At 36.2% G+C, this 26,904-nt stretch overlaps 2 protein-coding genes across 3 annotated transcripts in view; both read right to left on the bottom strand.

The window, feature by feature from the left end:
- Positions 1-1,467, bottom strand: part of HELLS (helicase, lymphoid specific) — a 30,787-nt gene extending 29,320 nt beyond the window's left edge. The window contains exons 1-3 of the mRNA XM_074284867.1: positions 1,338-1,467; positions 451-549; positions 6-130 (exon numbers count right to left, since the gene is read on the bottom strand). Of these exons, the coding sequence (XP_074140968.1) occupies positions 6-130; positions 451-549; positions 1,338-1,452 (339 nt within the window). The 5' untranslated portion in view covers positions 1,453-1,467. The remainder of the gene's footprint in view (positions 1-5; positions 131-450; positions 550-1,337) is intronic.
- Positions 1,468-4,916: 3,449 nt separating this feature from the next.
- The window catches only part of TBC1D12 (TBC1 domain family member 12), a 122,914-nt gene continuing 100,926 nt past the window's right edge, over positions 4,917-26,904 (bottom strand). For both annotated transcript variants that reach the window (XM_074295924.1, XM_074295923.1), the window contains exons 10-13: positions 26,288-26,416; positions 25,887-25,996; positions 15,999-16,257; positions 4,917-6,930 (exon numbers count right to left, since the gene is read on the bottom strand). In XM_074295924.1, the coding sequence (XP_074152025.1) occupies positions 6,862-6,930; positions 15,999-16,257; positions 25,887-25,996; positions 26,288-26,416 (567 nt within the window). In that variant the 3' untranslated portion in view covers positions 4,917-6,861. The remainder of the gene's footprint in view (positions 6,931-15,998; positions 16,258-25,886; positions 25,997-26,287; positions 26,417-26,904) is intronic.

Genomic DNA, 26,904 nt, shown 5'->3' with positions numbered 1-26,904 from the left:
GGTACCTTCTCCAGCATCTTTCGCTCTCGCTCCAGACTCACGGCTTCCAGTTGCTTCTCCTCCTCCAGCATAGCCGGGGTGATCACCGGGGGGTCGTCAGGGGGCTGAGCCATGTCTGCTGCCGCGAGCCCTACGTCCAAGATAAGAGAGACGGTTCTGGAAGACCCGGAGCGAGAGCCGGGACTCGGCTGGAGGCTCACGCCCAGACACGCTCGGGGCGTCCGGAGCTAACAGAAAGACTCGGCTCGGGGGCGGGGACGAGCAACACCTCTAGCCCGTCACTCACCAACCAGGAAGCGAGGTTTTCGCGGGAAACTCCGCGCGGGGGCGAGGCAGCTCCAGGTCGGCCCTCCCCCTTCCCCCACAGACTCGTCCGCCAGCTTCGCCTTCCCTCAGCGGCCTCCCCCCAGACCCCCGGCTCCTTGCCCCCAGCGCCGGGGGCGCACTCACCGCCACTCTGTTGCAGGTGCTCAGCAGGCATAGCCGAGGCACACGGGCGAACGAGAGGACAGGCGCCGCCGCACAGTCCTGCAGGAACTCCGAGGCAGCCTGAAAACCCGCGCGCCAATTTTCGCCCAACCTCCTGGCAAGCCTCGCGAGCCTCGGTCCCCTCACGAGAGTCTCACGGGGAAAACCGCGCGCTTCTCCTTCCCAAAGCCCCGCCCTCTTCTAGGTCACCCCTCCCCGTCTCCGCCCCCAGTCTCGCGGGGTTTCCGGTTCTCCCTCCCCACCCCACCCGGCCTTCTCCGCTCTTCGCTCCTCGGTCTCCTCCCTTCTTCCCCATCCCAGTTCGGGCTACAGCCTCCTTTGATCCCGAACCGACCTAGAGGCCAAGAATTCAGTTAGAACGGGAAAAGAAAGAGTATGCGCAAGGCATTTTTATTAGCTCCCCGTGAAGCACCTGATGTCTCAGGCTGGCCCTGGAGTCAGGGAGTCCTGAATTCTAGTCCTCCCTCAAACCGTATTGAGCTGTGATCCTGGCAAGGCCCGACTTCCCAGTGACCTCCCATAGAAAACGAAGGGGTCTGTGCCCTCCCAAAGCCCCGCGGCCCGAGGGTCTCCCAAGTACAAGCCCCAGGGAGTCCGGAACTTCCGCCCAATCAGTGGGAGGAAAAGAGGGGGAAGGGCAGACCTAGGCGGGTTCTAGACCAAAAACAAGTGCCTAGATGCCCACAAAAAGGGATCTGGGATCCCACACCCGCGTTTTAGGCTTAAATCGTGAGCCCAAACTGCCACCCAGAACTAAGCAGCCAGCAGCGCTTTAATTTGGGGCGCTTGACCGTTATTTTGGTTTCTTTACAACCCCCCTTTTTTATCATTTTCATGAATAATCCCACCTTCCAAGCAAAACAAATCAGCCCCATTAGCTAATTGTGTCAATCCAGGTGACCCGTAGAGCACCCACGATCCACCACCTCTAGTGAGACCCGACAGGCATGCTTCCTTCTCCATCACCTTAAGTCACAAGCAAGTGCCAAGGGCACTTCCTAAGTCCCGGCTGGTCACTGCCTGGTCACTCTTCCTAAGTCCCCGAGTCAGTGACTCTTACGTCATGATCCTGCCAACGCCCCACCTCCACCCCTACAGATTAGTTTTAAGATTTTTTTTCCCAAAGTACCACTTTGCATGACTCTCCTTACTTGGTTCGGTATCTGGTGATTGTCGGTCCTCATCTCTACCAATAAGCAAACAAAAGCACAGGCCCTATTATTTATCTGGTATAGAGATGAGGGGGGGGGGGCTAAAAAACAATCTCAAATAGTTTACATTCTAATGGAGAGGCTCTAAGTGCACCTCGGTACACACCGGGTATGTGCAAATTAACTACAGAGTGTCTTTGGAAGGCCACTAGCCCTCGGGGGCATCATAAAAGGCTTTGGGTGGGGCAGTGGTACCGGGGCTGAGGGTGAAAAGAAACCTAGGGTCCCCAAAGGAATCCAAGCTTGGGAAACACACGGATACCAGGAGATCACGTGGGGCACGCACCCACGACCGAATGGCAGAATCCGGGGGGGGAAGTATGTAAGAGCTTGAAAAGTCACAGGTTATATTTGATCTGAGGGGCTGAGAAGCACTTGTTTTTGGAGAAGCAGTACTTTTGAGCAGACATGGTCGGATCTGTGCTCCAGGAAGATCACTACCCCCGCTTTTCTGAAGAGAAAACGAGACGGGAGACTAAGCCACGGAGCCAATTTTGTATTGGTCAAGTCAAGAGATCCTGGAATCAGATGGCCACATGGATGGGCGGGGGAGATGGGTGCAATAGATGTGGGGGAAACACAATGGACAAGACTTTTCAAATACTTGGTGACGTGGGATGGGAGTGAAGAACCTAGGTGATCAGAAAAATGGTAAGTATCCTCCACAATGGGGAAGTTGGAAAGTATAGGGGGAGGGGAAGATGAGGTCTGGACCGGAGTGGGAGATAAATTTAGGAGAGGAGCTTGAGTTATTGCAGTAGTCCAAGAAAGAGGAGAATGGGAGTGATGGGAGTGATGAGAAGGGGATGTCAGGGATGTAGAAACAGAAAAGAGAACATCCAGCAACGGAATATATAAAGATAGAAAAAAATTAAGAGCTAAAGATGAAAGTTAGTGTGTTATGGAAAATAAATGATCAGAGGCTAAGATGAAACAGGTAAGAGAAAACAGGAGGGAGCAACGAGTGGTAAAGCCAGTCAAAAGCTGAAAAGAAGACTGAGGAAAATCATTAGATTTGGCATCTAAGAGATCACTGGCAATTTGGGGGATTTGGGTTTCAATTGAGGTCAGTAGCCAGACTGCGGGGATTTAGAGTAAGAGTGAGGAGACAAAGTTATCCCAGAATGCTCCTGCAGTAAATTTATCTCAGGCCACTTATGTGTTCCCCCTTTGTGACCTTAAAAAATGTTTTATCCTATCGTAATTGTTATTGGTCATATACTACTCAACACATTCTGAACAGCTATCTCACTCTCAAGGGTTTACTGACGAATGTGCTGTATACAAGGAAAAATGCCGGCTTCTTAAAGGAAACCTTTCCTGATCCCCAAACTCCCACCTACTAGAGCATTTCCTCCTCCAAACTCCTTCATGTTAAACTTAAAGGAAGAGAGCAAATGACAAGAGCATTAAATGAATGCTGTCAGGAGACCTGGGTCACTCTACAGGATCTGCTGTCAATTTCCGAGTAACACTTTTCTGAACCTGTCATTTTTTTAAAAATAGGAACCATAATTTTCACCTACTTAACAGGATAGTCCCAATAATCAAATTTAATATCAATGGAAAAAAAAATTTTAAACCACAAGTGGTTATACAATTAAACTTTGAATATAAGTTGTAAAATGAGAACACAGACAAAGGTATGTAATCAATTCTTGTCTCTATTTTTATATTTACTATCAAGGCTGTATCAATTTTATCATAACATGTTTATTACAAAATTGACTTCCAAATACATTGTAATTGTACAAAAGTCACTTTTAATAAAACCATGAAAGTTTCCATTTTTCTTAATGTCAACAAATGAAAAGGTTTTGCTATGCAGCAGAAAGTTGATTTCCTTTAAGAATGGTCACAAAAAGATGAATTCACCCTGCAGCATGTGGAAAAACCTCACCAAGTGGGACTAATTATGGGAAGACTAATCCAAATTAATAAAATATAGAAAGGATACCTTCAAAAAAATGAAAATTTTACTTATTTCTAGGACATGCAGAACTAAAGGAAACCTAAAAAAAAAAGTTTGGTATGAAAGAAGCATTGTTTTTAATAAATAGACAATGATTTCTAATTAGCATATTAAAAGATTACCTAAGTACCTATGGGCCCAGCTACTTTGCAATTAAATTACATGTTAATGAAAGCTGCTAAAAAAAGCTGTTTCTCTCAAGTAGCTAAACAATTTCTTTAAAGTTTTATTTAAACTCTTCCTTTCCTAGAAAAACTAAAAGTACATTATCTCTACTCAAATTTTCACAAATGCTGATCAGGTGAAGTCCAATTTAATAAGGTTTTACTATATATGGGAATCTATGACAGCTTTTTTTCAAAACCTGGCAATGGCTTGATATTAAAATTTCTCATTTATGCACACAGATACAACTCATTATCAATAGGGTAGATTATCCACCAGCAAATTTAAAATTTCAGAGTGACTTCCTTCATTAGCAAGATAAGAAATAGGCAAATTTGCTGCTACCAAAAAGAATTATAATGCCTAGTGACATTAAAAGTGATTTGGGATCACAGTTTTGAATACACATATTAGTGCAGCTATATTGAGTGAATAGAACTAGAGAAAAAGAACATCACCTCAAAGCTACAGGAAAAGCTGTTAATCTTAGAGACTTTAGAAATTTCTGTGCCTTCTTACTAGTGCTGGATTTTCTCTTCAGAGTTCATTACTAATCACTTAAAGGTGTTTGACTATGGGCATTGTATCTATATCTATATATCTATATACTAAGCCATCTGAGAGATTTGCAACTTGCTCTCATTGGCAGCTACTGTGCCTTCTAGCAGCATCTGGAATAAGAATACCTGGCTGTAAACTAGAGGCATCCCTCTGCACTAAAGGTGATGGGAATAAGAAAATATTATGCTGCCAACTTTTTAAAAAAGTTACTTTGCATACGTATACAAGCAAAATAATATAATAAACCACATTATGATGACATAGTAAAATGTTTTCCATCTAAAAGAAACTTTTAATAAAGTAGCTATCTTACACATTGACAATATGAACTGTATACAAATGGCTCATGGGCAAATACAGTATGCCAGTGCAGCTGCCAATACTGCCAGTCCTTTTTGACCAAAGGGCTGGGGCAATGCTAAGCAAGAAATATTTGGCAAAAAAGTTTAGTTATTTTCCAGCTTCGGTTAATTAATGCAGATAACCCAAAAGTAATGAAGACTCATTTCAAGTAATTACTCTGCTTACAATTTTATTTACATAGGAATTGTTATTAGTGGTCTTTAATGTATCCCTTGTATTTACATTTTTATATACAAGTTTATACTTGAAAGGTAAAGAAACTGTACAATAATAAAACAAAATTGGAAGAAATAACTTGGTTCCAACTAAAGAAATGAATACATAAAAATAAAATTTAACTTAGACATGTGGTATTCTCAATATGGTTACTGCCAGGGTTCAATGCTCCTCTACGCATTATGAAATACTTTCCAGGGCCATCAAACACAACAAAGTAGGTGACTGGGCAGGACAGAATGACTACAATCATTCATTTCAGGAATTGGGCTAGCTTCTTACTGTGATGTGACCACCCACCAACATTATTTCACAGAAAGTTTTCTCCCTCAAGAAAACTCCACTACTCCACTATTCAGATATAACTACTGAGAGGCCATTCCAAGTCACAGTGCTGGAATAAACAATGGGGTGGAAATAAATGGGCACTCTCAGGCTTTATGCTCCTAAAGAGGCAGTCACCACATTGACAAGTATACCAGACCTGTTAGCTTGAAGACTACATATTAACAATATAAATAATGTGCTTTAAAGATAGTTATAAACCAAACTGCAACATAAAAGCATTCTTTAAATAAGTAGCATGTTATGCAGATACTGCTCTTAACATTCAAATGATTCATTTTAGTTCCAAAATTAAAATGTAGTAGTGATAAATTTGATCTCAAGTCTACCAGTGATTAACATAATCAACACACAATAAATATCATCAAAGTTTGACTTATTAGAAAAAGTTAATGTTGAATTGTATTACTGCTATTCATTTCCATTGATTAAAAAAATTAGGTTTTTTGTCATCTAGAGCACATTTTGCAAGTCACTGACTTGGCTATAAATTAAAGTTTCAAATGTCAAATCTATATTTACAAAATTTCGATGTTCAACAGTGGAAGGATTTTAAGTACAAAGAATGTCAAGTCTTTGCCAAGCACCATGCTACTTAAAACGGTCAGCATTACATACTAGGGTAGTTTCTTTACTGTGATTAAAAAAAATCACTGTAAAACCTTACTTTTACAGATTGACTGCCAAAAGCCAAAACTTCTGCTCACTAAAGTGCAAAGAAAAGCTTTTCCTTCCACTATTTTTTCCCATTTTATAGTGTTTTTAATGACTTCATGAATAAAATCATTTCTTAGACTAGAAATGGAAAGACTAACATTCCTTTGTTGGTAAGATTCTCTTAAGGAATGTCCACATAATTTTTCTTCAATAATGAACATAAAATACTACAGAAAAGAAATACCTGAAACCAGTGTAGTACAATCTACCACCAATATTTCCAGTTCCTGAGTTAAGACATATTTGCTCCAACTGATGGATGAAACTGAATGACATCAGTGATCCAAATAAGTTTAACCCAGTGTTTCATAGTCTTAGGCACATAGAAAACAAAGAAATGTATTTGGTCCATAATATTTTCAACTGGTTAAATCTGGAGGTAATATCTGTACTGAGGGGTTTGGTTCAGAAACTAGTTTGGGGTTCAGGCTATTTAACATGCCCCCTTTTCCTCCAAAAGTGCCTTTCTGATAACTGTTAAAAAGAAATTAATCATGCCTCAAAACCTTTAAGTACCAACCAAGATTATTTAAAAATTTTATTGCATTAAATTCTTTACCTCAGATTGTGGAATATGAACTAGCAACTTTCAAAGTTTTTCTTTGTGAAAACTGTTTTCCCCACACAATACTTGTTAAAAATAATACTGGCAATAGGATATCCATTTATCTACTTTTGCCACTGAGTGAAAAATTGACATCTGTCCATCTCTCTTGATTCTTCTGGATTTCTCCAATAGTTTTCTCTAATGTTTTTCACATAGAAAAAAGGTATTTTATTAAATTGTTTTCTACATTTCAATTAGTCTTTTAATTGTGAAGATTAGCTTTTCAGTGCTGGACTATGGTTCTTGTCCCCTTCTTTAATATCCTTCATTACAGATGCAAACACCTGAAAATGATTTGAAATAAAAGATTAACTCTCAAAGATTCTCTCTTGAAATTCTTCTCTGGGAATGCATATTAGATTAATTGATTTTCAACAATAATAGGCTACTAAATGTTCACTTAAAAACAGAAAGAAGCTTTCTTTTTAAAAGCATCAACATTTTCTCCCCAAAAAAACTTTGTTCTGTTTTGCTTACTCAAATTTTGGATTCTAATGTTTTGGTCACCACTTGGCAGAGCACCACTAAATTACCATTTAGAGAAGTAGAGTAGAAAAAAAAAAAAAAAAAGGACTAGTTTTAAAGACATGAGTTCAAATCTGGTTCAAATCACTTAACCTGTTTTACTCTGCTTACTCATCCCTAAAATGAGAGATAATATGAGCTCTCTATCCCAGAGGGTTAGTACTAGGAAAGCATTTGGTGAACCTTTGTATGCTATACAAACATGAATTATTCCTCTTCTGAAGCTCCTCAATTCCATTTCTACAGATTGCTGATTAAGCTATAACATATGAATTCATAGTAATATACAGTGTCTACAAAGTCTGACCTATTTACTGTCTGACCTATACATTTCCTCTGCTAAAGTACAAAGATGGTAAAAAGTTAACTCAAGACTCTTGAATTTGACATTAACCAAGCCAAGTCATTTTCTTGATCATTACAGTCTATATATCTAAAACACTTTTTTTTTTTTTTTTTTTTTTTTTTTTTTTTTGCAGATTTTAAAACATTATATAAATATCAGTCATTTTAAGAGAGAAATGTGTAGTGGAAAGTATTTGGGTAAAGGTAACATAATAGAAACAGAATAACATTGTTATCAAAACCCAGTCCATACTACTGGACAGAAGAACAGATCATAACCCTGAAGAAGTGTCAGGATATAGTTGTGATAGGGAACTATATTCAGAAATTGGCTGAAGCTCTAACAAATCAAGGTCCCTCATAATTTCTTAATCTACCTGAATAATAATTCCTTTCTCTTAAGGTATAGAGGAACTGAGGAGGAATTCTAAATTTGGATCTGATTATTATAGTTTATGGAATGGAAATGAGGGGAACCTTGCAAGGGAAGAAGGAACTAACTAACTACTATATCTTAGTACTTATAATACGGTAGTAGAAATGTGATTTAATATAACATATATCATAAATTTTAGGAGAGCAGATGTCAAAAGGATCAGAGGAAAGGTAGACAGAATCCCATGTATTATCACTCTATGAGGAAAGTCAGCACAGAACAGATAGAAATTTCTCAAAAATGAAGTTTTCTGGAGACACAAAGAAAAATAATTCTAATGTGGGGAGGATTCTGGAAACATGGCAGAGGAGATCAGAAAATTCACAAACAAAACAAATTTGCATTTCAGGATGAACATAGACTGGTGAAAAAACAAAGATGACTTTGGGTGCTCCTGCAATAACCTGAGAAGACCTGTAGAAAGACCCCAGGACTAACCAGTGTGAAGTGCAAACGCCTCCAGGCTAGCTCCACAGTCTCAGCCCCAATCACAGGGATTTTCACTTCCCAGACAAGACAGTAGGACATCCTGAGAGTAGCTGAGTAGGAAGGCCAGGCCCAGAGGAGCTGCAAAGAGTGGCTCTGGGTGATCAAGAGTTAGCATAGCAGGAGTGTAGAAGCAGTGAAGCAGGGATGCTGGGGCTGCAGGCACTGGCAGAAAGGGCAAGCTTTTGGTTGTGACTCCAGGTCAGAAGGGAAGAAATGAAGTGAAATGAGAAGCACCATCTTCCCATCCCATGATTAGAAATGTTTACATTAATAATAATTATTTTTTTTAAATTAATAGGCAAAGAACCTTATTATGGGTATAGGAAAATTGGGGTTCATCTTCAAAGGAGGATAGTTTAGTTAAAAAAAACCAAACAAACCCTTTTCTATCCCAAAGAGTAATGTTAAATGGTTACCTGCCCAGAAAGAATTTATAGAACTCAGAAAAGACTTTAAAAATTAAGTGAGAGTGATTGAGAAAAAATTTTAAAAATAAAAAGCCATCCAAGAAAAACAATATTATTGAAAAAAAAAAGTTAACTAACTAGAAAAGGAGATACAGGGTCTTAAAGAAGAAAATAATTCCTTAAAAATTAGAATTGGGTAAGGGAAAGCCAGTGAAGTGATAAAAGTCTAAGAAATAACAAAACAAAATATAAAGAATGAAAAAAATAGAAGAGAATGTGAAACATAAGAAAAATAACAGATCTGGAGGACAGAGCAAGAAAAGAAAATATAAGAATAAATGACCAAAAAAAGAAAACTGTCCTGAAGTGATAGAACAAGAGGGGAATATAGGAAATCCAACAATCTCCATCTCAATGAGATCCTTTGTGGAAAACACATAGAAATGTTATTGCTAAATTTCAAAACCAAATGCAAGAAACAAATAAACAATTCAAATATGATGGAGCTACAATTAGAATTGTATAGGACTTAGCAGCAGCCACAATAAAAATACTGTAGGTCCTAGAATAATATATATTGGCAATCAAAAGAATTAGGCCTGCAACCTAAATACCATACCCAGCAAAATTATTGAATGAAAAAAAAAAAAAAAAAGACATTCAATGAACCTGCAGACTTTGTTTCAACCAAACCCAAACTTAATAGAAAATTTAACATATAAGAGCCAATATCAAGGATAAATTTCAAGAATTCAACATAGACAAATTTGTGTTGTGCAAGGAAATGTATAAAATATATTTAAGATTGACATCAGTAACTGGCAGCTCAAAAGAAAAATTGGGACAGTCAGTTATGATCTGATTCTAAAAAGCAATACTGTCTGGGAAAAGGTAAAAATAGTAATTATATTATACAAATGAGGTGAAGAGGAAGAACTGATTCAGAGGCATTAAAGGGAGAGGAGGGCTGATAGTACCAAAAACCTACTTAAATCAGGTATGGGTTAAATAGGAAACACTACTTATATACTCTGAAAGGTATAGCACCCTCCAAAATCTATAAAGAAATAAAGGGGAAGGGAATAAGATAACTTAAGGTATAGAAGGATGTACAGATTTATGACAGTAGGACAGTGGTGTAGATTAATAGGAAAAAGATAAAGAGGGGAAGGGTAACATAGGTGGGGTACAGAAGGGTGTTTAGATTAACTGAGTAGGATATGGTATGTAGATTAATGGTAACTAGATAAAAAATGGGGAGGAAGAGATAAGGGACAGATCCCTGGGGAGGAGGAGGTGGAGCAACAGTAAAGCAAGTTAAGGAGCAGAATTAAAGTAGAAGAGATAGCAGAAATAGGAGATAAAAGATATATAGAAACACTGCAAGAAGGATCAAGAATAGAATTTATTAGAAAAAAAATAAAGCTTTTCATCATTGATCGTAGACAAAGTCAAACTTAAAAGATTCAATGAAGAGAGAAGTCTAAGACAGCCATATTAATATTTTAGATGCATGTTTACATATGGGTAAATGCATGTGTGTGTGCTGGAGAGTGAGGGTATGTATGTATGTATGTAAATATTGTATGTGTACACAAACACATATCTATGCTTAACTATATAGCCTGTTTTGGGTGAAAAAGAATGAAAGGGGAAAAGAGAATCAAGTAAAAAGTGCACAGCAGAGGACAAAATAATTTGTGAGAAAGCAAAGACATTCAAATATAATTTTTTATTATTATATCTGCTTTCCTGAAATGTAAATTTATTGTTAAATACTTTGAATCCTCCCTCATTTCTGTTGGGCACTTGACAATGTTTTTAAATTTTCTTTTTCTGTCTTTCTTTCCTCTACTGTTTTTTCTTATTTTGTATTTAGTTCAATAAATTTTTAAAAATAATTGTAATGTGAAGGAAGTAGTTTTCCACAGAGAATATAAGATAACAAGAAAACTCATCATCCAATGTAGATTTTTAAAATAAATACACCAAAGATAGAAGCAAGGACAAGTAATGAATCTCACAAAGCTCCTGTCATTTCTTCCCCATGAAATGTTTAGGACAATCAGATCTATAATTGAACTTTTCCTTGGTTTCTTTATTTTTTGGAGGAAGAAATCATGAATTAATACTCATGAGATGTTCCTCTAAGAATACTATCAGGATTATTAAAGCTCAGTAAGAGGCATGGCTGTCAGGAAAGCTAAGGACAGCCCAAAGAATGCTCTTTTTTAGCCATCCTAGAGAAGAAAAAGCTTGAAGGAAGGAATAGAACTGCTATTCAGGGTAAACAAGACAAAGATAGCTGGTGAGAGAAAAGGCAGAATTGTTTATTGTTTTGCTTTTTTTCTCTTTTGTTATTTAGTCATGTCATTTATATCCAACTCTCTGTGACTTTACTTAGGATTTTCTTGGCAAACATATTGGAATGATTTGTTAGTTCCTTCTCCAGCTCATTTGACAGATGGCAAAATTGAAGCAAATGGGTAAGAGATTTGCTAAGGGTCACAAAGATTGGATTTCAACTTGGATCTTCTTGATTGCAAACTTAGTGTTCTATCTATCCATTGCTCCACTTAGTTGTGTCCTCTCCCTCCCTTTCCCCTTTACTAAGAAGGTTTTTATAGACTGGAAAAGGAAAAATAAATATGGCAAATAGGAAGCTAATACTCAAAATAAATAGTGATATTAAGAGAAAAGGCACCTAGCCTCTGTTGAAGAATTTAAATCATCTGGTCTAAATGAACTATATGTAGAAATGAAGGAAAAATTGTTGAGTCACATCAATAATCTCTGGGAGATCAAAGAATATTACAGAAGTGAAGAAAATCATATATTTAAGATTATTATGAAAGATTGTTAAGAAATTGTTGTTTAACAAAAGATTGTTAAAAATTGTAAAGAAATTTCTTCTGATGTAAGAAAATGATGAAAAGAATGAAGTCTGAAAATTAAACTAGTTACAGTTCCAAGAAAAATTCTACAATATATGAAAAGAATCACTTTAAAAAAAACAGTAAGCACAAAAAGACAGAATTTATTAGGCACTTATTATAAAAGCATGACCAAATGATGGATCAATGTAATTTCTTCCTGAGAATACCCTCTACTTGTTCTCAGTACCACATTTCCCCTTTCTTTGGTAGCTCCTTCAATTTTAATGATTCTGTCTTCTGTATCATCTTTGGTCCAAACCTACATACTGGTTTTCGATGGAAAACACCACTTTAACATTCCCCACTAGCTACTTTCCTACATTCCTCTTCCTTTCACACTTTTCTGCTTCCAGTTCCTCTACAACTCACTTCTTAATCCCTCATATCTAGATTATCAACCGTAACACTCAAATGTGAGGTTACCAACAATCAGTCAGCAGTGAAATTCAATGGCTTACAAAATCTATATCTCAGCAATATCAGACACAGTTAACTACTCCCTCCTCCCACGTGTTTTTCTTCTCCAGGGTATTTAACTTTGTTCTCTCCAGATTCTTCACCTATCTATCAGATAATTCCTCAGTCTACATTAGATAATCACTAATATCTTAATCACTTAATCATGGATTTCTCCAAAGCAGTAAGGGGAGCTTTCTACTTTTCCCTTTCTGTAATCAACTAGCATTTATGAGCCTCAGGGATATAAGGAAAGGCCAGAAGCAGCATCTACTCTCTAGGACCTCACACTTTGAATGACAACATTCAAACAACTATTACAAACAAGATTTAGACAAGATAAATGAGAACATCAACAGATGAAAGACTCTGGCATTAAAGGGGATCCGAGAGGAGTTGTGTAGAAAGTGGGACTGTAGCTAAAACTTGAAGGAAGTCAGGAAAGCCAGGGGGTAGACAGGAGGAAGAGAGTTTGAGGTCTGGGGAAGAGCCAGAGAAAACAGTGAGAGTCCAAAGCTACTGGAGAAGGCAGAGAGTGTAATGTTCAGTGTAAGAAGACTGAGAGGTGGGAGCTCCAGAAGGGCATCGAATGCCAAAGACAGGATTTTATATTTGAATCTGAAATAGGGAACCACAGAAATGGAGTGATTTGGGAGTAACAGAGTCCCACGGGTGCTTTAAGAAGATCAACTGCTCGGCTGAGTAGAGCTTGTGCTAGAATTGGAAGAGATTTGAAGGGGGAGAAGGATACCCTAATAGTCCTGAGGTATAGCATTGAGAGCCTGTGACTTGGTGATGGGGGTTGAGATCCCTTTAAGATTCCTTTCTGATTCCCCAACCCCCACGGCTGACCTTTAATTTACAGATCCTGGTCACCGAGCTGTGCCAGCCCCCACAGGAGCTGAGCTGGCTTGGGTTTTCTCAGCCCCCACTATCTGCTCAAGTTTCCCCAACCCCCCCACAAAGTTTCTTCCTTATCTGAAAAGCCCGCCAGGAACTTGGGCACCGCTAACAAGCCCCTTTTAGGTATAAAACAGCCAGACTGGAGCTCTCTCTTTGCAGGAGCCCTTCCTCCCAAACATGGTATCCTTCCAGCCATGTAAGGGTTCCTGCCCGCCCAGAGACCACCTTTGGCCCTGGTGTCTTTCTACCTTAAACTTTACTTCTAAATCCCTATAATAAACCTTTTTTTTTTTTTTTTTTTTTTTTTTTAAATCAATCTAGGTTTTCGGGGCCTATAAATTCATTTACAGGGGACACTGTGCCATCATGGGACTATCTTACTATCTTTGTACCGACCAAAACGGGGTTCCCCCTTTCCTATCTCTCATCAATGGTGGGAATAGTGTCGAAGAGCCAAGTGCCCACGTGAGAGATGCTATGGAGAGAAAGGATGGGACTTGGCAACTGAATGAATATGGGACCACTGAGAAAAAGGAATTAAGCACTGTTCCTTCTCAAGGAATCTCATCAGGTCCAGGAATTCAAGCACCATCTCTATAAAGACAATTCTGTTACACACACACTCACTTCCCTCTCTCCCTCCAAATACTTATTAGACAACTCCAGACAGACATCGCATCTCAACTCAACATGACTACAGCAGTAGACTCACAGCCCCAGTCTTCTGGGGCCCCTTACTCAGCTGCAAAATCTTACTGATCTAAACCCCACAACACTTCCCAGCCATGCTCTTTCACAAACAATCATTTGGGCCTTCTTCACTGCTTCTTACCTATCAATGCTTAGGACTTCTATATATATTATGAAAAAGTCAAAGTCAAAAGTCATAAGTCATATGTATCAGATTGCCAAGTGACACAAAAATTAGAGAAAACCTAACAAGATGTTACCATAAGGATATAGAAAGATTTTGACACTCTTGACAAGCCAAAATAGTGGGTCAAATCCAATAAAATAAAATTTAACAAGGAAATTCCACTTAAGCTCAAAATATTTAATTTCAAAATTATAAGATGGGAAGGTATGGTTACAGAACAGTTGTCTGAAAAAAAATCAGGCAATTTTAGTAAACTACAAGCTTAATAAGAAAGAATTAATAATAATTAAGAGTAACTTAAGAGTTAACTACAAGCTACATGGCCGTAAAAAAATTTGAATGCAATTTTTTTTTGGATACATGGAAAGGTATAAAATACAGAAATAAGGAAATGATAGTCCTACCACAGTCTCTCCTGGTCAGAATATCTGGAGTGTCATTCTGACTTCTGGACACTCCAACTTAGGAAGGATATTGTTAAGCCAGAGATAGTTCCATGTCTCGTTTATATCATATAAATATTAGTTGACAGAACTGGGGACATTTAACTTAAATAAGGAAGAGGGATAGTTGTCTAAGAATTTGAAAAGTGATCACATGGAAAAGGTGGTATACTTATCTATTTATTCATAGAATAATATGAATTCTACATATTAATAGAAATGGGTAGAAATTTTAAAGAGGCAAATTTGAACCCAATGTAAGGAAAAACTTCCTAACAATCAGAATGATCTAAAAATGGAATAGATTGCTTCAAGAAGTTGCTAAGATCCATATGCAAAAGCTGAATAATCAGTTGTTGGCAATATCATACAAGGAGGAGTTGTTTGGATTAGACATCCAATGAGTCATTCAATAAGCATTTATTAAGTGCCTACTATGTGCCAAGTACTATGTTAAATAAATATTAGGGATTTTAAAAGGGGGGGGGAAGAATATAGTTCCTATCTTCAAGGAGCTTCCAAACTAAGAGGATATAACAAGCAAAAAAACAAGCTATATACAGGGCAAAAAAGGAAAAAAAAATCAACTGAGGGAACGCACCAAAATTAAGAGGAAATGGGAAAGTCTTACATGAAAAGGTGGAGTTTTATTTGGAACTTGAAAGAAACCAGGGAAGCTAGGAGGCAGAGATGAGAAAAAAAAAACATTGTAGGTATAAGGGAGAGCCAGAGAAAATGCCTGGAGTTGAAAGATGGAGTCTCCAAGGCCACTCCTGAAATTCTGTGATAATCTCAGGACTCATATCAATATGCAAAAGCCATATAATTAGCAGAAAGAAGATCTATTAAATCTTATCAAAGTAGAAAGGTCTCAAACACAAAAAGCCTGACCATGTAGTAAGTTTAAAGAGCCTCATGACCAGAAGGCTGGTCTCCAGGAGGTAGAAGGAAAGGCAACTCATGAAATATGAAGAGGTCATGATTTGCTTTGGAGAGAGAAGGCACAAATGAAATGAAAGGTCTTTCAAAGACTTACATATTCAGGAATTAATACTAAAGTATAATTTTAATGTTGCATCCCTTCCACTGTTATCTTTCATTATCAAATTTTTTTAGATTCTCTAACTAGAGTATATGCTCTTAAAAGAAGGGATTGTTTATTACATTCTTTTTCTAGCTCTTATAGTATATAGAGTACACAAAATATTCTTTAAAAAATACACTGTGGTTATTTATTATGAAATGTCATAAATATGACAAGAATTATTCCACTAATAACTATAGAAATGTAATAACAATTTGTTTACATTTACAAAATGTTGCAGAAAAAAAAAAGCTTTAGGATTGCAAGGGTAAAAGAATGCTTTTTACAGAATTTACATTTACAGAATACCATAAACTAAAACTATTCTCAAATATATAAAAATGACTGCAAACTTTTTCAGCACTGACATTTGAGAAATCTTAACTCTCAATGGTCTGACATCAAAAGACTGATTTAATATCTCTTTTTGGGTTGGGAAAAAAAAATTTACCTGTGTCCATTTTTTGGTGCTATTCTGCATCTGAATAGCTGCTATACAGCTGAAAAGCTTTTCTGATGTGATGTCCTCTGGCAGTTTGGTTAAAAACTGTGCTATATGAATAAAGTCCATTTGCAGAAGTATATCTTCATATAATCGAAGGATTCCTAATCCTGTTCTAAATAAAAATTCTTCTCCATCTCTACAAAAGACGTCCCAAACTCGACAGGCCAGATCAAGTGGAAGTGACTTGCTATACAGCGTGAAGATCCTAGATTGGCAGAAAAAAAGATTAACTTGCTATTAGGTTAAGATTTATAAAATCTCTTCAGAGGCTTCTATTTCAAGGGCTGACAGTCCCCAACACAACTACTCATATGGACACACAATACAAATTTCCCCTTGTTATAGCAATCAAGCCCACAGACATACATCTCCTGAATCAAAGATAAACTCTGTCTTAATTCTGAAACTATATTCCATATTCCTTACTACTTTTTTTTTAAAAAGAAAAACATCTTCTTGAAATAGTTTATAATAAAATAAATTGAAGTTCTATAATTTATGAATTAATTTTGTAGACTTAACAATCTATCACCAAAGGAAAAAACTTTAGAGAGAGAACATGCATTTAATAAGAGCTTGTATATGACATTTCTGAAAAAATTATACACTTGCTACATATCAATCAATGAAGAATGATCTGATATTCCAGGGTATTTATTATTATATTTGAAGACAATTCCATATATATAGATTCAAAACAAGAGAATGACTTACACATACTGATAGCATATTATAAGTAGTATTAAAAAACACTTTAAATGATAAGCATATTTAATTTTTTAAATTAAATTTTATTTTATTTTCAAAGATCAGCCTTCTCTCCCTCCCACTTCCAACTTGAATAAATTCTGTTAAAGGCTACTCAAAACAAAATACTCAAGCTATTCAAAACAAAATTTCTTATTGGCCATATCTAATAAAATTATGTGTCTATCTGTACTCTGAGTCCATTACTTCGTAGTATGTTTCAATATGGGACCTCAGGAATTGTGATTGGTCAATATGGTGATAAGAGTTCTTTTTAACACATATTTTGTTTTAATCTGACAAGATGCCTTCTCTCTCCCCTTCCCACCTCAAACTCCCTCTCTCCACCCACGAGAACATAAGAAACAAACATTACATGTATTTTGACACTGGCTAAGTTCTAAAAAGTATGTCTTATTCTGCATTCTGGGTCTTTGATCTACATCTACAGAAGGTAGATGGCATGCTTCCCTGTAGTTGGTTATTACACTTTAAAGAGTTTAGCAAAATAGTTTTCCATTACATTCTTTAACGTAATTTGTTCATCCATTCCCCACAATCCCCACAATCCCCACAATTGAGGGTATAGTCCCTCAAATTCCCTTTTTTTTTGGTCACTTTTTGAAAAGCAATGTCTTTTTATATATCTTTAGAATTTATTTTGCTTAGGACTAATCTCTCTCTTAACCTACTCTCCTTTTTTTTTTCTCCCTCCTGTATTCTCATGGAGTAAAAAGTATTTCTGAACCCAAGTATGTATGTGTCTATATTCTTTCTTTTAACCAGTTCATATTAGAGTAAGGTTCAAGTGCCAGGGATTACCAACCCGAGACTTGTTTGCACAGATGTGTACTTGTGCATTCTGATCATGTGAGATAATTTGTTCTAAACTTTCTTGGCTTTTCCCACAGTGTACTCCTCTTCACTTTCCATTATTTTCTTTAAAAAGTCATAAAGAGACATAATAGAAAAACTTGCAAGTCTTCTCTAAATGAACTCCCTCAATAAACTCTGATGACAATAAGGTTGGGAGGGGACAGTATCTCCCCAAATCTGAATATAATCAATTTATCCTTGTTTAGCTCTTTATCTTTTATTCATGTTTACTTTTTATGTGGCTCTTTGCTCCTATGTTTGTACTTCAAAGTTTCTTCATAGCTTTTCATTAGGAATGTTTGAAGGTCCTCTATTTCATAACAGATCTATCATCTCCCCAGTAGCGCTGTATGCTGTTTTGTTGGCTAAGTTATTCTTGGCTCTAAGTCTATATCCTTTGCATTCTGAAATAGCGTTACCCAAGCTTGCTGCTACTTTGTAGTGGTAGATCCTAAATTGTATGTGATCATGACCAAAACTCTTTGGTATGTGAAGTCTTTCTTTCTGGTAGACTACTTTTTCTCTGATCTGGAAATTTTTAATTTTGGCTATAATGCTCCAAAAAGTTTTCATTGTGGGATTTCTTTTTTTTTTTTTCCCCTGAGGCTGGGGTTAAGTGACTTGCCCAGGGTCACACGGCTAGGAAGTGTTGTGTCTGAGATCAAATTTGAACTCAGGTCCTCCTGAATTCAGGGCTGGTGCTCTATCCACTGTGCTACCTAGCTGCCCCCATTGTGGGATTTCTTTAAGGAGCTGAATGATTGATTCTTTCTGTATCTACTTTGACATCTGGTTCTAAGGGACCCAGGAAGTTGTTTTTTGTTGTTGTTGTTGTTTTTTTTTTTTTGTTGTTTGTTTTTTTTTTTAACTTATTTTATAATCTAGGTTCTTTTTTTTTTTTGATCATGGTGTTTGGATAATCCTTTGATTTTTAAATTTTTTTCTCTTTCATCTCTTTTGAGATCAATTGTTTTTACTATGAGATACTTTATATTTTCTTCTATTTTTCAGTCTTTTGACTTTTAAAAATATTTTTTGTACTGTCATAGAGTCATTAAAATTTTTCGTGAGTTTGTTGCTTAAACAAGGTTTTAATTTCCTTTTAAATTCTTTATTTTCTTTAAAAAATTTTTTCTTTAATTCCATTACATTTATTAAAAAATTTTGTTTCTTCTCTTCCAGAATTCTAATTATGTCCAAGCTTTATTCTAGGCTATATTTGTGATGTTTTAGAGTCATTTGTTCCTGTGTTTACATCTTTAGTGTCCTTGCCACCTTAACAGCTCATTATGGTGGGGTTCTTTTTATGTTTGCTTACTCTTCCTGGGACTTGATATTAGAGATGGGCTCTGCTAGCTTCCAGGAGAAGTCCTATTGCTGCTTTCTTCTAGTGTTGAGTTCTATGCTACATTTCAGGACATTTCAGGATCATGGGATCTATAAATTTTCAGTTCTGCCAAAACGGTTTGACCTAGAGTTAAAATCTGATTGCTGTCCCAGCGGTCTGAGCTTTACAATTTCCTAATTCTCTACTGGCCTGGGATTCCCACTGATTACTTTTCTGCAGGTTGAGTTAGACTCTGGAACTGAAATCTAGATTTGCTTCTGAGGTCTGAGCTACAGCACTGATGCTACTGGCTTCTGAACTTTTTTTCTACTGCCCTCTCTAAGTAGAATGCAGACACAGGTCCTCTTTTTACTCTATCCTGAATCTGCCATATGCATACATATATAAATAAAAACATACATACTCATATGCTTCTGCAGTTAGAATTACTAGTACAAACCAGTATGTGCAGTACTTATTTTTATCATGGTCACATATACTTATTATGCATAGTGTTTTTCCTCAACTGACCAAATGAAAAGCTGTCCCAAGCATGTAAATATTAGATGTTATTTTTACAGATTTCATAGTGCTTTTCTCTAATCTTAATTCTAAAATGCTTAACATTAAATTTTTTACTTTCTTAGAAACCTAAGAAACCAATCCCTTCAATTAAAAAAATCATGAAGACTTTAACAAGAATATTTGAAATTCTAGAAAGAACTTTAGAGGAATAGGAAAATATTTAGCTTTCGCTTCATTTAGACTGAGAAAAACAAAAGGCATCAGTGCTGAATGATGTACATTAATAATCATTCCAAGCAGTCCTACATAACCCTGCAAAGGAATTGGATATCCTCAAGGATTATATATTTTCATCTATAACAGATAAAGATGATGTCAGTACCCAATGGCTATCAGATGGACATGAACAATTCTTAAATTCAGCTAATTGTTGCTTCAGGTATTCTAGCAGTTCTGTCATGAGGAAAACTGGCTGCTCGGGCATCTAATTATTTACACTATTTACAGGAACACCAAATTCTTTCTTCTCCTGTCTGTTTTCAGAACCACTGCAATCATCATCTCAAAATAGTATTACTAAACTCTTAGATATTACCTCCTAGATATATAATGGATTCTAAAGTCTTCAGTATGCACACATTTTAAATTGTGCAGAACAATGGGATTTGTTCAAAATTTAAGATCCCTAAGTTTGGAATAAGTATAAGATTTTCCTTAAGTCAGTCACTAAACATTTATTAAGCACCTATTACTAAGTGTCAGTTACTGGAAATAAAAAGAAAGCAAAAGACAGGCCCTACCTTCATGGACACTAGATGGCTCAGTGGATAGTGTCCATCCCTAGAGGGCCTAAAGGTCCTGGAGGAGAAATCAAATTCAAAACCAGTCACAGACAATTACCAGCTCTGTGATCTTGAACAAGTATTTAACCCTGTTTGCCTCAGTTTCCACATATGTAAAATGAGCTGGGAAAGGAAATGGCAAACCATAGTATCTTTGCCAAGGAAAACTCAAGTGAGTTATAAAGAGTTGCATACAACTAATCAAAAACAAAAGCAACCTTCTTCAAGTAGCTTACAAACCTAAGGGAGGAAAGGGAGAATTACTCAGAAGGAGACAGATGGAGAAGTCCACAATGGATATGTGAGATGTTTTGGTATCAATGCTAGAAAACTAGAGGAAAATTAAAAGAAATAGTCAGGAGTCATTTAAGGTAAAACAGCATGAGAAACGAATGAGAACACACTTCTTGTGTCAAATATAAATTTCCTTAGTAAATAGTGAATCTATTCTAATTTATTTCCTATTTCAGATTATAGTAGACCATTTATTTTCATTTTAATTCTTTCATTTAATTTGGGAATGATTTGATGTTTCCTCTGAAAAACTGATGGCTTAACTCATAGTTGATTCTCAAGTAATCCTGAACTATGGTGGTGGCAATATACATAGAAAGAATAGGAATTACAGAAGTAAAAAATCAAGTGAACTTGGCAACTGACCAGATGTTGAAAGACAAGAAGATAGAAGAAGTAAACATGACTCCAAGAATGAAAGCCTATGTGAATGGAAAACTAATAGGATTAAAGAGCTAGAACTAAAAGAAACCTTAGATGCCATTTGGTCCTACTCTTTCCTTCTGAAATGAGACAACTAAGAGACCTCACAGCACTTTTGAGGATATACGGATAGTAAATAAATGGAAGAGCTGGTTCTCAAATTTAGGTTCTCTGACTCCTAATCCAGTTCTTATTTCATTATACTACAATACCTCCTAAATTAGCTCCATAAAAATTGTTAAGATGGAAAGAAAGAGGGGCAAAATGAATTCAGTTTAAGAGTGTTGGGTGCCAGGCACAAATCCAAGGCGAGATTTTGAAATAACACAGTTTTATTAGATTTTTTTTCAAAAAGCAACATATTGTCAAATGCTGTACAGATAATACCTTACTATTCAAACACTGCTTATTCTGCCTACTTCCAGGACCACAAAGCTATCTTCCTGCCATGACTCTTTGTTCTAGTCTCTGTCTCTGGAGTTCAGGACTGACAAATCTCTAAGTGGCTTTTTCTCCTGATTCACATCTCTCCCAGCAGCCCTTCTCAGTATGTTTTCTTTGACACTGCTCTCTTCTGGCGGTCTTTCTCTCTGTCTTGCTTTGCTGTGTCAGGTCATGTCCACTATGGGTCTCCCCTTAGGCTCTGTCCTGTACTCTCCTCTCTCTCTTTAGACTATTTCCCATTGAAGTCTCAATCAGCTCCCAACCATCTCTGTACAAACAATTCTCAGAATTTTTTGTTGTTGTTGAATCTTCCTCTCTCTTAAGACCTCCAGTCATCACTTTCCAACTACCTATTGGTTATTTGGAACTAAATGGACATCTGACACTCTAGCCAGCCCAAACCTGGAGCCTCCCCTTTATAAACTGTAGAGCTCTCCCAGTCACCTCCGCTCTTAACCTAGATGTCCTCAGGTCTTCGCTCTCTCACACCCCCTAGTCAGTCTCTTGCCCAGGCCTGCCAATTCTACCTTTTGGTAAATGTCCCTTTCCCATTTCTGACACTGCTACCTCCTGTTGGAAGTCTTTATCACCTCACTTTGGACTAACCCAATAACCTGCTTCAGTTCTCCTTGCTCTGGCTCATCTTCAACTCAGCTAACCAACTGACTCACTAAAGCACGCGCCTGACCACCTAATCTCTCCACTCAAACTCCATGTCAAATATGAAATCCTCTGTTTGGCTTTTAGAGTCTTCCCAGCCTTTTTAGTCCCTTTTTGCATACTCAGCACTCCAGTGCCATGGGTCTCCTTGTTGTTCCTTGCACATGATATTCCCTCTGTGGACTTCATTGATTTTCACTGGCTGTTCTCCATTACCAATACGCTCTCTCTCCTTATCTTCTGTCTTTCATGTTTCTTGGCTTCCTCCTTTTCAAGATTCCAGATAAAGCCTACTTTCTGCAAGAAGCCTTTTCCAATTCCCTCTAATGTTGGTGCCTTCACACTAAGATTGTCTGCAATTTGTTTTATTTATATCTTGTTTGTGAATAGTTATTTGTTTGCTGTTTCCTCAATCAAAATACAGGGACTGGTATTTTTAAAGAGTTTTTTTCTTTTGCTCTTTCTTTGAATTCCCACTGCTTACCACAATGCTTGGTATAAAGTGGATGTTTGTTACTATGACTTGACTTTAGATATGCAATGCTCTTTAAATGTTCTCATGTATGTCCTACTAAAAAATTAAATATCAAATTCTTCAATTTTATCTCACAAAGTGACACTCAGGCCTTATCTGGAAGAATTTTAAGTAATTAAAAATTGTGATATTTTAAAAATTAACCTGGTTGAACTAAAAAAAAAACACATAAAAATTATAGCTTTTATATCTGTATAGTTAGACTAAATTTAGATTTTTTTCAGTTTTTAATTTTGTTTTTGTTCCAATTACATGTAAACATTTTTAACATTCACGTTTTAAAATTTTGAGTTTCAAGTTCTCTCTCTCCTTCCACTCCTTCCTTGAGAAGGCAAGCAGTTTGACAAAGAATATATATATTCAGTCATATAAAATATTTACATTATTAGTCATTCTGCAATAGAAAATGCAGACCAAAAATCCAAAGACTATAAATATTCAATCAATTCCTTCTCTAGATGTGGACAGCATTTTTTTTTTAATTTTTATTTTATTTTATAATTATAACATTTTTTTGACAGTACATATGCATGGGTAATTTTTTACATTATCCCTTGCACTTACTTCTATTCAGATTTTTTTCCCTTCCTCCCCCAACCCCCTCCCCCAGATGGCAAGCAGTCTTATATATGTTAAATATATTACAGTATATTCTAGATACAATATATGTGTGTAGAACCGAATTTTTTGTTGCACAGGAAGAATTGGATTCAGAAGGTAAAAATAACAGTTTACATTCATTTCCCAGTGTTCCTTTTCTGGATGTAGCTGGTTCTGTGGACAGCATTTTTAAAAAATCATGTTTTTTGGAATTTTCTTGGATCATCAATATATTGTTTAATCATTCACAACTGACCACCATAATGCTACTATGTGCAATGTTTTCCTGGTTCTGCTCACCTTACTTTGCATTAGTTCAGATAAGTCTTTCCAAGGTTTTTCAGAAAACATCCTACTCATCATTTCTTTCTTTTTTTTTTTTTTCTCCTCCTTTTTCCTGAGGCTGGGGTTAAGTGACTTGCCCAGGGTCACACAGCTAGGAAGTGTTACGTGTCTGAGACCAGATTTGAACTCGGGTCCTCCCAAATTCAGGGCTGGTGCTCTATCCACTGCGCCACTTAGCTGCCCCCTATACTCATCATTTCTTATAGCACAATTCAATCATATAGTACAATTTACTTAGCTATTCACCAATTTGTGGGCATCCCCCCTCTATTTCCAATTCTTTGCCACAAAAACAGTATTTTCTTTGATCTCTTTCAATACAGACCTAGTAGTAGTATTAATGGATCAAAGGACATGAAAAATTTTATAACCCTTTGGGCATGTTTCTAAATTGCTCTGCAGAATAGATGGATCTGTTCACAATTTTATCAACAATTCCTTAGTGTCAATTTTTCTACATCCCCTGAAGCATGTCATATTCCTTTTCTTTCCTATTAGTCAATCTGATGGGTATGGATAGTACTTCAGAGTTGTTTTAATTTGCACTTCTCTAATTGTGATTTAGAGCATTTTTTCCATATGACTACAAATAATTTTGATTTTTTTACCTGAATATTGTATGTTCATATATCCTTTGCCATATATCCATTGGGAAATTTCTTATGTTCTTGAGTCAGTTATCAGAGAAACTTGGGATAAATTTTTCCCCAGTTTCCTACTTGTCATCTACTTAATCTTGAGTGTGCTAGTTTGTGCAAAAACTTTTAAATTTGATATTATCAAAATTATCTATTTCATATGCCCTAAGGCTTTCTTGTCTTTTGTTTGATAATAAATTCTTCACTTATCCATAGATCTGACAAGTAAAATTGCCTACCTAATTTGCTTATATTAACCTTTATTGCCTAAAACATTTTGATTTTTGTCTTGGTGTACAGTATAAGATGTTGGCCTAAATCAGTTTCTGCCAAACTACTTTTCAGTTGTCCCAGAAATTTTTGTTAAATTAGCATTCTTGCCACAAAAATTTGGATGTTGGGGTTTGTCAAATACTAGTCTACTAAGATTCATTTACTATGTATTGTATATGTGTTATACAGTCCATTGATCAAATAGATTTCTTAATATTAGATTGTTTTGATGACTGTCTTCTTTGTAATATAGTTTGAGATCTGGTACTGCTAAGCAATATTTCTTCACATTTTTTCCTTGATGTTTTTGACCTTTTATTCTTCCAGATGAATTTTTGTTATTTTTTAAGTGAATTAATTTAAGTAAAATTGTCATTTTTATTGTATTGGCAGGCAATCAATATTTATAGTGTTTTATAATTGTGTTTAGATAGTTCCTAGGTTTATCTTGGCAGATACTCTCAGTATTTTATACTATCTGCAGTTATTTGAAATGGAATTTCTCTTTTTCTCTCTTGCTGCTGGACTATGTTGATAATATATAGAAATGCTGATGATTTATATGTGTTTATTTTATATCATGAAATTCTGCTAAAGTTGTTAATTTTTTAAACTAGTTTCTGAGTTAATTTTCTATGATTCTTGAAGTATACCATCATTAAATCATTGATATGGCTCTCCCCTGTAGAATAATACATTTTAATATTTGTTCAGAAAATTCTCTAGGATTATAGAGCAGAAATTTTACATATTCACTTCTACCCTGACAGTCCATCATGGATTCAACAATCTCCTGCTCTGCTTCTTGGTTACTTTTAATCACACTGCTTCCCAGTTAACTAGTGGTGATGGTACTGCTGCTACCACTACTGCTATTGCTATTGTTACTGCTACCATTGCTGCTGCTAGTGCTGCAACTACTACTATTATTATTACTACTATCTCTACTACTATTATTCTAAGCATATTTTTATTAAAAAGTGAATTAGCAGATGTTAAATAGATTAAAGATGGATCAGAAGCAAACAATCCTCTTTGATTCAATCAAAAAAATGAGAGAAGATTGAAAAAAAAGGGAAAATTTTAAAAGGAAAACAAGTATTAATATAGAATCATTTAACTTTGTCCAAAACAAGTACCTGTGGCTTCCTGTATATCAAAGGATCCACAAAAACCTAATTCCTTCGAATAGTCTGAATGTTCACACAAAATACAATCTTGTAAAACCCAACTTATTCCCACAGGATGCTATTTTAAATTACATATTCTAACTCAGGTTATAACGAACCACACTCAATAACTTACCAGTCTATTAAGTATATGTCAGGAGTAAGACTATAAGACTTGAAGTGAAGAAACAGTTTGGAGAGATTTTCTTCAAAAAATACTTCAAATGTTGCAAAATATTTCAACATCTGCAAATAAAAATATCAGCATATTGATATATATAACTTAAAACCATGGAAAACTCTAATAATCATAGAAATAAATTCCTTATTCAGGTCTATCAACTAAAATATTGCTCCATTATTATTCATTCCAACTTTCTTTCCAATCATGCATGTTGCAGCAATACAATTTAATGTTTAATTTGCAGAACAATTATTCTAATGTTTCTATACTTTTCATTGTAAAAAGCCTTTAACTTTTAGGACATATTCAAAGTCAAAATAAAAATTGTTGTATCTCGATTTAAACATCCTTACCATACTATGATCTACACGGAAAAAGGCCAACTGGCATGGCTTATTCAAGAGATTTGCAAAAGCAATGAAAGCATCTGCCTCTTCCAAGTTGAGAATGAGTACTGCAGCAATGAAGGACATCCCTTGGACCTTCAACAAGAAAAGGCACTAATAAATTTTGTGTAGAATAATCATCAGACTAAGTCTAGTTATAAAGAAGTTCTGTGATTAAACAAGACAAATAGGAACCAAGAGTTTACCATAATTTTATCTCCAATTTAAGTGACATATTTTTAAAAAAAATAAATTTTCCCTGTTACAAAGTATCTTACAATGCATAAAGGCATTTGTCCCTTATAGCTTGGTAACTCTTTCTTTCTAATGCTTTCTTCATTTCAAATTCCCAGCTAAAATATTATTATTATTATTATTAATTTGGCTGAGGCTGGGGTTAAGTGACTTGCCCAGGATCACACAGCTAGGCAATCTTAAGTGTCTGAGATCGAATTTGAACTCAGGTCCTCCTGACTTTAGGGCTAGTACTCTCTCCACTTCGCCACCTAGCTGCCCCTTTCCCTTTATTATTATTATTTTTAAAGTGGGTGACTGCTATCATGGTTATTCCCCCGCAGCAGCTG

The sequence above is a fragment of the Sminthopsis crassicaudata genome, chromosome 2 (assembly GCF_048593235.1).
Source record: "Sminthopsis crassicaudata isolate SCR6 chromosome 2, ASM4859323v1, whole genome shotgun sequence".
Taxonomy (NCBI): Eukaryota; Metazoa; Chordata; class Mammalia; order Dasyuromorphia; family Dasyuridae; genus Sminthopsis; species Sminthopsis crassicaudata.
This window is presented reverse-complemented; position numbering and strand designations above follow the sequence as displayed.